We start from the raw sequence: 14271 nt of genomic DNA, 5'->3' as shown, positions 1-14271 counted from the left end.
ATTCCTGGCACTCCCTACCTAACAGGACTGTGGGAGCAGCTCACTGCACAGATTGCAGCAGTTCAAGAAGGCGATTCACCACCACCTTCTCGAGGGCAACTAGGGATGGGCAATAAATGCTGGCCTTGCCAGTGATGCCTACATCCCAGTAATGATTTTTTTTTTAAATGTGACTTAAAAATGTGGCTTAACTGCTGGGCGGGTGAGTTGAAGAAAAAGTTAATTGAACACTTTTTAAAAACCCAAGTTTGATTTAGTTTCATTAGATTTAAGAAGGTCATGCTGTACAGTACTTCCTCTACCTTCCTTTCAAACCTTAGGAATATTCAAAGTGCTCAGTTCAGCATAAATGAAAATGTTCTAACTGTGGATTAACTAGATGGTATGGGAAAGAACTGGGCAGATAGAAACCAATAATGGTTTTTGTCCAGAGGATGCTTTACACAATATTGAGTCCCGATCCCTTATTCTTGGATGTGATCTTGAAATGGCAAATTCATACGGGGGTTGGATCCTTTGATGACAAAAGGACATCTTGGGCAATACCTTTTACGAAGGAGCAATCTGCCATAAGTAATGCCCAGTCATAAACTTCTGAAGTTAACCCATGACTGAAATTAGCACAGCACTATAGCGATTGCTTTCATTTCTAGCTTCTGTTGAAATTCATGGAGCCTCCTACTTTGTTCCATCCTGCACCTGAATTAAGATTTTAACAAGGATGCCCGTTGGCCTCAATTACAGAAATATGCTGCTGGGTTAAAGCTTTACCTTTAATTGGAAGTACAGCTTCTCCTATCCCACCCACTACTTGTTTAATGCTGCCACAACTCCTTATTCCCAGATTTCCATTCCCGATCTTCCTTGGGTGCAGGAAGTTCAAAAGTAAAAGCCAATTAAAGCGGTACAAAAGCAGGCACATGTTTTTGCCTCTTTATAAAATAATTTTTAATTCTTCAAAGTCTTTTGTTTTGAGGTATTTTCCACTAGTTAATATCTTGAGTTTTATGGTTTTCCTTGGTTCTGTGTGTCCTTATCTGTGGTTCTCATCAAATTAAAGACCCTAAAGTTAGATCCCTGGAGCACTAGCATACAAATGTTTTAACATGTTTGTTGAAATTCTTTACTCTCTTTTACTGGAGGTGTTGGATCTGATTAAATGGGTTATCACTTCTAATAAAACCGCAGAGTAAAGCATTTCCCACCACCATGTTGATGGGTTAGTGCCCCTGGGTGTTACTTTATGGCCACTGGTATTGGTTGCTGTATCCTAGAGACCATGGATTGGAGCCACATGACCCAGCAGGTCAATCTGGCCACATGGCAATCGCTGAAATACAATCTTTAATATGGATTTTTCCAGAGTTGGGAATTCTATAATCGACCGTTGTTCTCGCCCCTCACAGCCTCCAAAAAGAAACTGATCAAAAAAAGTGCAAAAGTAATGAGAATTAAAGGGATCATGCACTTGTGAAAATCCCAGTTATAGGACACTATTTTTAGCTCATTATCAAATAACTCTTATTAAAGCTACAATAGCTCTTATTTATATGGAGTAAGCTATTTGTATTTTTTGCTGTTGCATTTTTTTATCAATCTGATTTTAAAAGAAATAGTTAATATAGTAAGGTAATAAATGGAGAAAGAATACATGAATTGTTGTATGTTTACTCAACCTTCAGTCCACAACCAATAATGGGAAGAGGGAAAAGGGGAAGAAAGCAAAAAGAGAAGAAGGGAAGATCTATTAAAAGAGAGGGAAGAAAGGGAAGGAAGAGGTAAGAAAAAAAGGGGCTAGAAGGGGGGGAAAACTAAATAAGGATTAAGGAAAATGTAGGAGGAAGTTAGAAACTAAGATTTTGGGGAATGATGAAATGGGTATTGTGTGTGCAGTGAAACCAATTTATGGCATTGGAGCACTTTGTGAATGGCTCAGCTTTTCCCCATTAAGGTGTAAGCTGATCTTCTCCACAGCAAGAGGTCAACCTCCATGATTATTCGTGAGCTTTTAACAGTAGAACTATGCTAGTGATGAGCCCATCTTGATGCAATTTTTATGAAGACAATTGTACCAGTGTCACATTTTTGACTCTCCAATTAGCTTCTAATTCTTCCTAATGGGATTTATGCAATCTTGGTTACGTGCCTTGCAAGAGCCCTTCATGTGAAATGTACAACTTCATTAAATGTATTTAAGTAATGAAAATTTTAAACATGATTCTTAACCTTCTCAGTTTTAAAACGGAGTCTTTTGCATGTATTGAACAACTAATGTGTGAAATAGCCTTCAATAACAATCTTACCCCTGCAGTAAGGATATTTCCACAAAGAAAACTACTTGCAGCAAATCTTCACTCTAGTTACAGGCAATGGGTAATTAAATGTATACCTGTGTAAAACAGGCACAAGAACTTCAAAATTTGGACAATGATGCAAAAAAAAATTTTGGTTTGTAACTTGCAGCTGTAATTTAGAGGGCAAGGTACAAGAAGAGTGAAATGCTTGGTGCATACAGTGTATCAGGGCATTGACCTAACTGTTAAACAACTGAAGAGAAATCTATTTGCAAGTTAGGAAATGTTTCTCGTTTGGAATTGATGTGCCTGCTCAGGTTGTTTGGTTGAGTTAATTATCAAATAATAAAAGGAGGTTTTTTTTGTAAAATTGCATTAGCATGCACAATAGAAGAAATTGATGAAACGATTACTCTCGGGGAAATGTTTTTAATTTAGTTGTGGAAAACGAGGTCTCTGAATGAATTGTAGGAACCGTGATCCACTTGGTTTCTTTTTGTGGGTCTCTGATTTGAATATAGGGGGCTAAAAATTGAGTAGCGCCCCTAACTTCGCCGGGGCGCTACTTTTAGGAAAAATTAGCATCCCGCGCCGGAAATTGAGTGGTTGCACCCCAAGAGGGAAGCGGGGCGCTACTGGAAGCACCCGCCTCCCTCTTGGGGCGCTGAGAGTCAATATTGCCGCTTTATGTGCCGCAGTGCCACACGCTGCGGCACGTCGCGCTGCGGTATTGCAGGCCTTCCCTTCTTAAAGGCAAGGGGCCTTGTGTGCAGCGTGACCTGGGGCCCAGCTGGGCCCCCGGGGATCGGGAGTGCAGGCAAAAGAGCCCGGCACTCGAGAGAAGTGCCGGGCTCTTGGAGCGCAGCCAGCACTCCGCGGGGGAGGGGCGTTTCAGGAGGTCTGGGACAGGAGCACTGGCAGGCGGCCAGCAACAAAAATGGCCGCCCCGCACCTCGCCTTTAAATTGCGCCTCCCCGGCCGCAGGTATGCCCCCCCCCCCCGACCCCGTCGGGCATAGCATCCGGCGGTAAGTCAGGGGGCGCTCCCGAAGATCGTGGCCGGGGCGCTGCGCATGCCAATGACGTCATCGCCAGCGGCGCAGCGCCGCAGGGTGCTACCGGTTAGTGCCACCACTAACCTCCCGCTGAATTTTGCGGGAGGCGTGGGCAGTGCCGCGCCCGGGTGCTAGTTGCTTTGCGTCCCGTTAGCGCCCTCTTAAGGCGCTAACTGGAGGCGCAACCAACTGAAGTTCCCCCCCCCCCCCCCCCCCCCAAGAGTGTTTTGTCTTTTATTTTGTGTCTGAATGTGACAAAAAAAAATGAAAATGTTGTCAATTATGAGGGGGTGGGGGACAGAAGCCAAGAGAATGTGGACTTTGTAAAGCTAAAAATGGAGTCGAAGGGAAATTAAATTCGACCTCCCTATATCCTTGTGTTGGAAAGATTGCAATAGAAACCTATTATCTAGGAACAGAGTCCAATAGAATTCTGAATTTTATTGTAATCCTGTATATCTACTCCCCCGGTTTGTTTAGTTTCCTAACTACCCCAAGGCCTTTGTGCAATAATACAGTGGAGAATATTTAAGCACCGTTACTATTGCATCTTTGTATTATTTTTGGCTTTGCTGATAGATGGCAAATTCTGTACTTTGAGAGGCTGCATTTGCCCATTTTATTGCTCGAGTTTGATTTGTTTCGTAGCCACAATTGTGTTTCTATGGATCTTCGGGTGACGAACAGACTCCCAATGTTTCAAATCTGGTAATCAGTTAGGAGCTGCAGGAGGTGGTTGTAGTGCTTTATTCATTATTACTGTTAATGTTTCAAACCGAGCAACTTTTGTACAAAGTTTCAACCCTGTATTTATGTAGAATTCTTCTTATCCTCCCACCCCATTACAGTGAGAGTTGTTTTTGATTTTAGAGTCAGTTTTGACAAATTGAGCAGACATTGAATTTACTAAGAGAATTTTCATTTTTATTTAAAATTTTAACTGCGCCACAACATGTCAGACAGGTGCAGCTTATCTCTCACCTGTTCTCTGAACAACAACTCCTCAATCCTTTTAGCATAATGCTTGAAAATTTGGACTTTTTTTTTCACCATTTAATTGACTGTTTCTTTCCCTATTTCCATCTGCTTTCCCTTCCCACTCAATTTAATTGTACTGGGTTTCCCCCCCGCCCCCCCCCCCTCCCCCCACTTGTAGACTGTAAATTGCCCTCCTTGCTGTCTGTGCCAACTCCTAGTCTCTGTTGGGCTGTGAATTCTATGAACTGTAAAAGCACTGTGGAGTCCCGGGCTGAGACCGCTTGTCCTGGCTCAAATTGTTTCATCTTGGCATGGTCAAGAGCAGTAATCTAGAGATGATCCACGCACAACACTTGAGTGGTGCTTCAAATGTTTGTTCTTTATGGAGCAGAGAGTGGGGTAAAGGGTAGCTATTCAGAGTGGCAGAGGGTGGGAAGTGGTGTTCCACAAGGATCAGCACTGGGACCACTGCTGTTCACAATTTATATTAACGATTTAGACTTTGGAATCAAAAACACAATTTCTAAATTTGAAGATGACACCAAATTGTGGGAGGGGAGATAGTCAATACTGAGGAGGACTGCAACAAATTACAAGAAGGCAATAAACTTGAAGAATAGGCATATAATTGCCAAATGAAATTCAACTCCGATAAATGTGAGGTATTACATTTTGGTAAGAAAAATAGGGAGGTCAAATATTACTTGGAAAATACAAACCTAAGTGGGGTGGAAGAGCAAAGGGATCTCGGCGTATAAATACACAAATCACTGAAAGTAGCGACACAGGTTAACAAGGCCATAAAAAAAAGCAAACCAAGCACTAGGGTTTTTCTAGAGGGATTGAATTGAAAAAGTAGAGACGTTATGCTAAACTTGTATCGAACCTTGGTTAGACCACACTTGGAGTATTACGTATAATTCTGGTTGCCATATTATAAAAAGGATATGCGAGGAAGGATGAACAGGCTGGGTCTCTTTTCTCTTGAAAAGAGAAGGCTGAGGGGTGACCTAATAGAGGTCTTTAAAATTATGAAAGATTTTGATAGCGTGGATAGAGAGTGTTTCCACTTGTGGGGAAGAGCAAAACTCAAGGCCATCAATACAAGGTTGTCACCAAGAAATCAAATAGGGAATTCAGAAGGAACTTCTTTACCCAGAGAGTGGTGAGAATGTGGAACTCGCTCCCACAGGGAGTGGTTGAAGTGAATAGTATCGATGCATTTAAGGGGAGACTAGATAAACATATGAGGGAGAAGGGAATAGAGGGTTATGCTGACAGATGAGGAAAGACGGGAGGAGGCTCGAGTGGAGCATAAAGGTCGGCATGGACTCACAGAATCACAGAAACCCCACAGTGCAGATAGAGGCCATTTCGGCCCATCGAGCCTGCACCGACACATATCCCACCCGATCCCCGTAACCCCTTCACCAACACATATCCCACCCTATCCCCACGTATTTAATCCCCCTAACACTAAGGGTCAATTTATCATAGTCAATCAACCTAACCCGCACATTTTTGGACTGTGGGAGGAAACCGGAGCACCCGGAGGAAACCCACGCAAACACGGGGAGAATGTGCAAACTCCACACAGACAGTCGCCCGAGGCCGGATTCGAACCCGGGTCCCTGGCGCTGTGAGGCAACAGTGCTAACCACTATGCCACCGTGCTGGTTGGGCCGAATGGCCTGTTTCTGTGCCATATATTCTATGTAACCCAAAGCTGTAGTAATTCAGCCGTCTGCAGCACCATCTAAATAACTCAAACAATAGAGATTAATTGGGTGGTGGGGCTGGACTTAAACTTGAGGAAAGAGGGGGGAGGGGAGCCAATAAAAAGTGTTGATGTTGATGTCCCCAAGGACAGGGGATAAGAGGAGCAAAAAAGTATAACCCTATGAAAAAGAGTAGCGATGAAAGAGCAAAGGTGCCAAAGGGCTCTAGTGTACACGCACTAATGTAATACGTGTAAAGAATAAACTTGGGGAATGAGAAACAATTGCCATTGGGAAGAAAACATTGCTTTAACTGAAACTTGGCTTCATAAACACTCCAGGTAGTAGCTTTTAGAAGAGATCGAGAACACAAGAGATGGGTTGCAGCAATACTTATTACGGAAGCGGTTTCAGCATTAGAAAGGAAAGATATTGAATATAATGTACAGGTAGTCCCTGGGTTGAGCTAAGAAATATTGGGCCTTTGCAGATTGTCAACTTGTTCGAAAGAAATCAAAGGAGACGCTCGGTGTGTAGAAATAGGACAGTAACAATGGAGGACTTCAACTATTTGTAAGATTGAAGAACACGTCTGAGAGAGGAGTAAATAGGGAGGGATTTATAGAATGCATTCAAGACTATTTTCTGCATAAGTACATAACCAGGAAAGATACAAACTGGATTTGGTTCGGAAGGAAAAATTAGGGAAGGTCAGCAACTTGAAGGTGTGGGGAAAATGAGAGAAGTGATCCGCACCTCATAGTCATAACGGCACAGAATGAGGCCATTCGGCCCATCGAGTCCGTGCCAGCTCTCTGTCGAGCAATCCAGTCAGTCCCATTCCCCTGCTCTATCCCCATAGCTCTGCAAGTTTATTTCCTTCAAGTGCCTATCCAGTCTCCCCTTAAAAAGATTGAGTGTCTCCGCTTCCACCACTTCCGTCGGCAGCAAATTCCAGGTCGTCCTCACTCGCTGCGTAAAAAAGTTTTTCCTCACATCCCCTCTGTATCTCTTGCCCAAAACCTGAAATCTGTGTCCCCTAGTCCTTGTCCCATCAACTAGTTGGAACAGCCTTTCCCCATCTAGCCTATCCAAACCCGCCATAATCTTGTACACCTCTATCAAATCACCCCTCAACCTCCTTTGCTCTAATGAAAACAAATCCTGCTTCTCCAACCTGTCCTTGTAGCTAAGATCCCCCATCCCTGGAACCATTCTGGTGAATCTCCTCTGCACCCTCTCAAGGGTCTTCACATCCTTCCTAAAGTGTGGTGACCAGAACTAGACGCAATACTCCAGTTGTGGCCTAACCAGCGCTTTATAAAGGTTCAGCATATCTTCTCTACTTTTGTACTTGATACCTCTATTTATGAAGCCCAAGATCCCATATGCTTTGTTAACCACTCTCTCAATATGTTCTGCCACCTTCCGGGACCTATGCACATTAACCCCCAGGTCCCTCTGTCGCTGCACACTCTTTAAAACTCTGCCATTAAGTGTATATTGCCTCTCCCTGTTCCATCTGCCCATTCTGCTAACCTTTCTATGTCCTGTTGCAGTCATAGAGTAATACAGCACGGATAGAGGCCCTTCGGCCCATCGTGTCCGCGCCGGCCATCAAGCCCTGTCTAATCTAATCCCATATTCCAGCATTTGGCCCGTAGCCTTGTATGCTATGGCATTTCAAGTGCGCATCTTAAATGTTGTGAGGGTTCCTGCCTCCACAACCCTTTCAGGCAGTGAGTTCCAGACTCCAACCACCCTCTGGGTGAAAAAGTTCTTTCTCAAATCCCCTCTAAACCTCCCGCCCTTTACCTTGAATCTATGCCCCCCTAGTTATTGACCCCTCTACTAAGGGAAAAAGCTCCTCAGCATCCATCCTATCTATGCCCCTCGTAATTTTGTACACCTCAATCATGTCCCCCCTCAGCCTCCTCTGCTCCAAGGAAAACAAACCCAATCTGCCCAGTCTCTCTTCATAGCTGAAGCGCTCCAGCCCTGGTAACCTCCTCTGCACCCTCTCTAACGCGATCACATCCTTCCTGTAGTGTGGCGACCAGAACTGCACACAGTATTCCAGCTGTGGCCTAACCAGTGTTTTATACAGCTCCATCATAACCTCCTTGCTCTTATATTCAATGCCTCGGCTAATGAAGGCAAGTATCCCATATGCCTTTTTTACCACCTTATCCACCTGTTCCGCCGCCTTCAGGGATCTGTGTACTTGGACACCCAGATCCCTCTGACCCTCCGTCTTGCCTAGGGTCTTTCCATTCATTGTGTATTCCCTTGCCTTGTTAGTCCCCCCCAAAGTGCATCACCTCGCACTTTTCCGGGTTAAATTCCATTTGCCACTGTTCCGCCCATCTGACCAACCCATCTATATCGTCCTGCAGACTGAGGCTACCCTCCTCGCTATTTACCACCCTACCAATTTTTGTATCATCCGCGAACTTACTGATCATACCCTTTACATTCATATCCAAGTCATTAATGTAGACCACAAACAGCAAGGGACCCAGCACCGATCCCTGTGGTACCCCACTGGCCACAGGCTTCCAGTCACAAAAACAACCTTCGACCATCACCTTCTGCCACTAAGCCAGTTTTGTATCCAATGTGCCAAGGCACCCTGGATTCCATGGGCTCTTACCTTCTTGACCAGCCTCCTGTGCGGGACTTTGTCGAAGGCCTTACTGAAATCCATGTATACCACATCCACTGCGTTACCCTCATCCACACACCTAGTCACTCCCTCAAAAAATTCAATCAAATTAGTCAGACATGATCTTCCCTTGACAAAGCCATGTTGACTATCCCTGATTAATCCTTGCCTCTCCAAGTGGAGACAAATTTTGTCCCTCAGGACTTTTTCCAATAATTTTCCTACCACTGATGTTAGGCTCACTGGCCTGTAGTTCCCCGGTTTTTCCCTACTACCCTTCTTGAATAATGGTACTATATTAGCGGTTCTCCAGTCCTCTGGCACATCCCCTGTGGCCAGAGAGGTCCTGAATATATGTGTTAGAGCCCCCGCAATCTCCTCCTTTGCCTCACACAGCAGCCTGGGATACATTTCATCCGGGCCTGGGGATTTATCCATTTTTAGGCCAGCTAAAACCGCCAATACCTCCTCCCTCTCGATGTTAATATGTTCGAGCATATCACAGTCCCCCCGCCCTATTTCTATGTCTACATCGTCCTTCTCCATAGTGAAAACAGATGCAAAAAATTAATTTAGAACCCCTCCTACATCTTCCGGCTCCACACACAGATTGCCACTTTTGTCCCTAATGGGCCCTATTTTTTCCCTAGTTATCCTCTTACCCTTAATATACTTATAAAACATCTTCGGATTTTCCTTTATTTTGCTCGCCAGTGTTATTTCATGGCCTCTCCTTGATCTCCTAATTTCTTTTTTAAGTATCCCCCTGCACTTTTTGTACTCCTCTAGGGCTTCCTCCGTCTTTAGCCTTTTGTATCTACCAAAAGCCCTCCTTTTTTTCCTAATCCATTCTCGTATATCCCCTGACATCCACGGTTCCCTGTGGTTTTTGGAACCACTCTTGACCTTTACGGGAACATGTTGCCATTGTATGATCTCAATCTCCCTTCTGAAAGCCTCCCATTGCTCCGATGCGGATTTTCCTACAAGTAGCTGATCCCAGTCCATTTTGGCCAGATCCTGCCTTATCCTATTAAAATCGGCCTTCCCCCAATTTAGAACCTTTATTTCCGGCCCATCCCTGTCCTTTTCCATGACCACCTTAAATCTTACCATATTATGGTCACTATCACCAAAGTGCTCACCTACTAGCACTTTTTCCACTTGGCCGGCCACATTCCCTAGAATTAGGTCCAGTACCGCCCCCTCTCTTGTAGGACTTTCTGCATGCTGGCTCAAAAAGCTCTCCTGGATGCACTTTAAGAATTCTACACCCTCTGAGCCTTTCACACTCTGACTATCCCAGTTAATATTGGGGAAGTTGAAATCCCCCATTATTATTACCCTATTATTTGCACATTTCTCTGAGATTTGCCTACATATCTGTTCCTCTATCTCCCCCTGACTGTTTGGAGGCCTATAGTACACTCCCAGCAAAGTGCTTGCCCCCTTTTTGTTTTTAAGCTCCACCCATATGGCCTCATTAGAGGACCCTGCTAATATATCATCCCTCCTTACTGCAGTAATTGACTCCTTAATTAATATTGCGACACCCCCTCCTCTTATACCCCCCCCCCCTCTGTCTCGCCTGAAGATTCTGTACCCCGGAATATTGAGCTGCCAGTCCTGCCCCTCCCTCAACCATGTCTCCGTGATAGCAACAATATCATACTCCCATGTGTTTATCAACACCTTCAGTTCATCCACCTTATTTGCAAGACTCCTTGCATTAAAATAGATGCCATCCAGCCTTGCCCTTATATATTTGCCCTGTCTACCAAGCTGACTTGTTTTTTTCTCTATAATTGGCAGCACATCCCCCCCCTATTTCAGCTCCCCTCTGTATCCCATCCCCCTGCCAAGTTAGTTTAAACCCCCCCCCCAACAGTGCTAGCAAACCTCCCCGCAAGGATATTTGTCCCGCTCTGGTTCAGGTGCAACCCGTCCGACTTGTACAAGTCCCACCTTTCCCAGAAGCAGGCCCAGTGATCCAGGAAAGTAAAACCCTCCCCCCTACACCAACTCTTTAGCCACGCATTCATCTGCTCTATCCTCCCATTCCTATACTTACTAGCACGTGGCACTGGGAGTAATCCAGAGATTACACCCTTTTGAGGTCCTGCTCTTTAATCTGTTACCTAGCTCCCTAAATTCTTGATGCAGGACCTCATCCCTCTTTTTACCTATGTCGTTGGTACCAATGTGGACCACGACCACTGGCTGTTCACCCTCCCCCTCCAGAATGCCCTGCAGCCGCTCAGTGACATCCTTGACCCTGGCACCAGGGAGGCAACAAACCATCCTGGATTCACGTCTACGGCCACAGAAACGCCTATCTGTTCCCCTTACTAAAGAATCCCCTACCACTATTGCTCTCCCACTCTTTTTCCCCCCTTCCTGGGCAGCAGGAGCACCCCCAGTGCCAGGAAGTTGGCTGCTGCTGCCTTCCCCTGGTGAGTCATCCCCCTCAACAGTATCCAAAGCGGTATACTTGTTTGAAAGGGGGATGTCCGCAGAGGTTCCCTGCACTACCTGCCTGCCTTTGTTGCTCCGCCTGATGGTCACCCCCTGTGCTGCCCTACCCTGAGGCGTGAACAACTCGCTAAACGTGCTATCCACGAGCCTCTCAGCATCGCACATGCTCCAAAATTCATCCACCCGCAGCTCGAGCGCCGCAATGCGGTCTACAAGTAGCTGCAGCTGGATGCATTTCCCGCACACATGGTCGTCAGGGACACTGGCAGCGTCCCTGATTTCCCACATGGAGCAAGAGGAGCAGAACACGGGTCTGAGCTCTCCTGCCATGACTTACTCCTTTAATTAATTTAAAAATTTATTCAATACCCCAGTTACAGGTATACTCTAGGGCGCTTTATTTACCAACTGTCCCCACTACACCAGAGTCGATTGGTATCATCATCACTGTTTGCCACACCCCCAAATTTGGTGTCCATCGGCAAATTTAGAAATTCTACTCTGTATTCCAATGTGCAGGATAGCAGTGGCCCCAGCACTGACCCATGGGGAACACCACGGTCTACCATCCTCCAGTCTGAAAAACAGCCATTTACCACAACTCGCTGTTTTCTGTTCATAAGCCAATTCCTTATCCAAGCTGCCACTGACCCACCTATTCCATGAGCCTCAATTTTGTTAACCAGCCTTCTATGTGGTACTTTGTCAAATGCCTTCTGAAAATCCATGTAGACAACATCCATTGCATTCCCTTCATCAATCCTCTGTTACTTCATCAAAAAATTCAATTAGATTAGTCAAACACGATCTGCCTTCTACAAATCCGTGTTGGCTCTCCTTAATTAGCTTAAACCTCTCTAAATGCCCATTAATTTTTTTCCTTGATTATTGTTTCTAAAATTTTACCCACCACTGATGTTAAATTGACTGGCCTGTAGTTACTAGGATTGTCCTTGCACCCTTTCTTGAACAATGGGGCGGAATCTTACCTTCCAGGCAGAGTTTGAGGCGGGACTACTGGTATTCGCGTTCCAGTCCCGCCCCCAGCGACGTCTGACGAACAGACGCTATTTTCCCCTGATTGGCCTTGCCCTGCCAATTAAGGGAAAGTCGGTGTCAGTTGATGACGCTTCATCTGCTGGTTTTATTGAAGGCATATGCACTGCACTTGTTTAACAGATAATTTGACAGCATTGAGGTGCTGTCAAACACTGATAATCACTGTACACAGGTGAGCCCTTGCACCCAGGCTCTCCATTTACTCTCTCCTTAGGATAAAACAGATGGCAGCTGCAGCTGAGATTGCAGAAGCCATCTGTCACTTCTCCCGATGAGATGAGGCTACACACACACTTCACAGCTTGTCACCTGCAGAAACATCTAACCACATTAAAAATTACTTTCACAACATTTCCTTACCTCTGGTATTAACCAGTGTCCCATTACATCCTTCACACCACTTCTGCAGCTGTCATCCAAACACCAACATAACAACAGACCCACAGCACGCCTCACTTACTCTGGCGGAGTTTCCCGATGTTGGGAAGCCCGCAGCATCAGTCAAAAAATTGGAAAAAGCCTCTTCACTGCCTGTTAACTACCTGTTAACAGGCAGTTAAGTGGCTATAATCCTCTTCCTGCCATTAGGAGTCGGGTCCCTGCGCAAATCAGGGACCTGATTCCCGGGAAGATTGGTTGGAGGCGGGTTTGGGACCTGCTCCCATTTTGGGGGATTTTCCCACCTCCAGAAAGTCTCGCCTCCTCTGGGCTGGTAAATTCCAGCCCCTGGTTTCACATTTGCCACTTTCCAATCCTCGGGCACCTCCCCCGCATCTAGGGAAGATTGGAAAATTATGGCAAGCCCTTCCACTATCTCCTCCCCCAATTCCCTTAGCAACCTGGGATGTAAGCCATCTGGACGAGGAGACTTGTCCACTAAGCATACCCAGCCTTTCTAGTACATCCTGTCTATCAATTTTCACCCCTTCCATTCTTCTACCTTTTCCACTTCTACCGATATTTTGTCAGCATCCACCTCCTTAGTAAACACCGATACAAAGTACTCATTGTATTCTAGCCTTGCCCTGTGCCTCTAAGCATATATCACCTTCTTTGTCTCTAATCCCTCTTGTTGGAATGTACTTCGCATGTACTTGGAACATCTCCTCCTTAAAGATCACCCAATGTTCCGTTACAGTTTTTCCTGTCAGTCTTTGGTTCCATTTTACCCTGGCTAGATCCTTTTGCATCCCATTGAAGTTAGCCCTATTCCAGTTTAGAATGTTCCTTGCTCCTCTCCATTGTTAATCTAAATCTTATGATACGATGATCACTTGTACCCAAGTGTTCTCCCACAGACACTTGGTCGACCTGGCCCACCTCATTCCCCAGCACCAGATCCAGCAATGCCTCCTTCCTAGTTGGGCCAAGAACATACTGGTCAAGGAAATTCTCCTGAACACATTTCAGAAATTCCTCCCGCTCCTTTCCCTTTACCCTAGCATTATCCCAATCGATATTTGGGTAATTAAAGTCCCCCAATATCACCACTCTATAGCTCTTGCATATCTCTGCGATTTCCCTGCAGATTTGCTCCTCTACCTCCCTCTCACTATTTGGAGGCCTGTAGAATACCCCCAATAGTGTGATCATACCCTTTTTGCTCCTCAACTCTAACCAAATGGATTCTGTCAGTGTCCCCTCAAGAACATCCTCCCTTTCCAACACTACAGTGTTTTCCTTAATCAGCACTACTGAAGGGATAATTACTAGTTCTAGCCCCTTTAGGGCTACCCCGGATCAAGCGTATTCCTCAGACATTCACTTTCAACTAAAGTTTGAGGTAGCCGAATCCTAAAGATGCTTAATTGGGTCTAAAGGTCCGGACTATCTCTCCCTAAAGGAAAGGAACAACCTGAAAATGTTACCGTCCTCCAGATATCACTTTTAATAAGTTTAACTAGACTGTAATGTTCCGGATATTATGAGGGTCCAGAAAACTTCCCCAGAATTCTACAACTCCTCACCAAAGAGTGTACAGAGATTGAGTTTGTTAGATTTATTAAAGAACCAACATGCAGTTTACAG

At 45.2% G+C, this 14271-nt stretch overlaps 1 protein-coding gene across 9 annotated transcripts in view; it reads left to right on the top strand.

Moving 5' to 3' along the window:
* Positions 1–14271, top strand: part of zfand6 (zinc finger, AN1-type domain 6) — a 71535-nt gene that overhangs the window by 38819 nt on the left and 18445 nt on the right. For 6 of the 9 annotated variants that reach the window (XM_085968908.1, XM_085968911.1, XM_085968909.1 and 3 more), the window contains exon 4: positions 1683–1778. The exons of the other annotated variants lie outside the window; for them this stretch is intronic. In XM_085968908.1, the coding sequence (XP_085825034.1) occupies positions 1683–1778 (96 nt within the window). The remainder of the gene's footprint in view (positions 1–1682; positions 1779–14271) is intronic. 9 annotated transcript variants of the gene reach the window in all.

The sequence above is a fragment of the Somniosus microcephalus genome, chromosome 27 (assembly GCF_052327205.1).
Source record: "Somniosus microcephalus isolate GS21.2 chromosome 27, FLI_Smic_1.0, whole genome shotgun sequence".
In the NCBI taxonomy this organism is placed as follows: Eukaryota; Metazoa; Chordata; class Chondrichthyes; order Squaliformes; family Somniosidae; genus Somniosus; species Somniosus microcephalus.
This window is presented reverse-complemented; position numbering and strand designations above follow the sequence as displayed.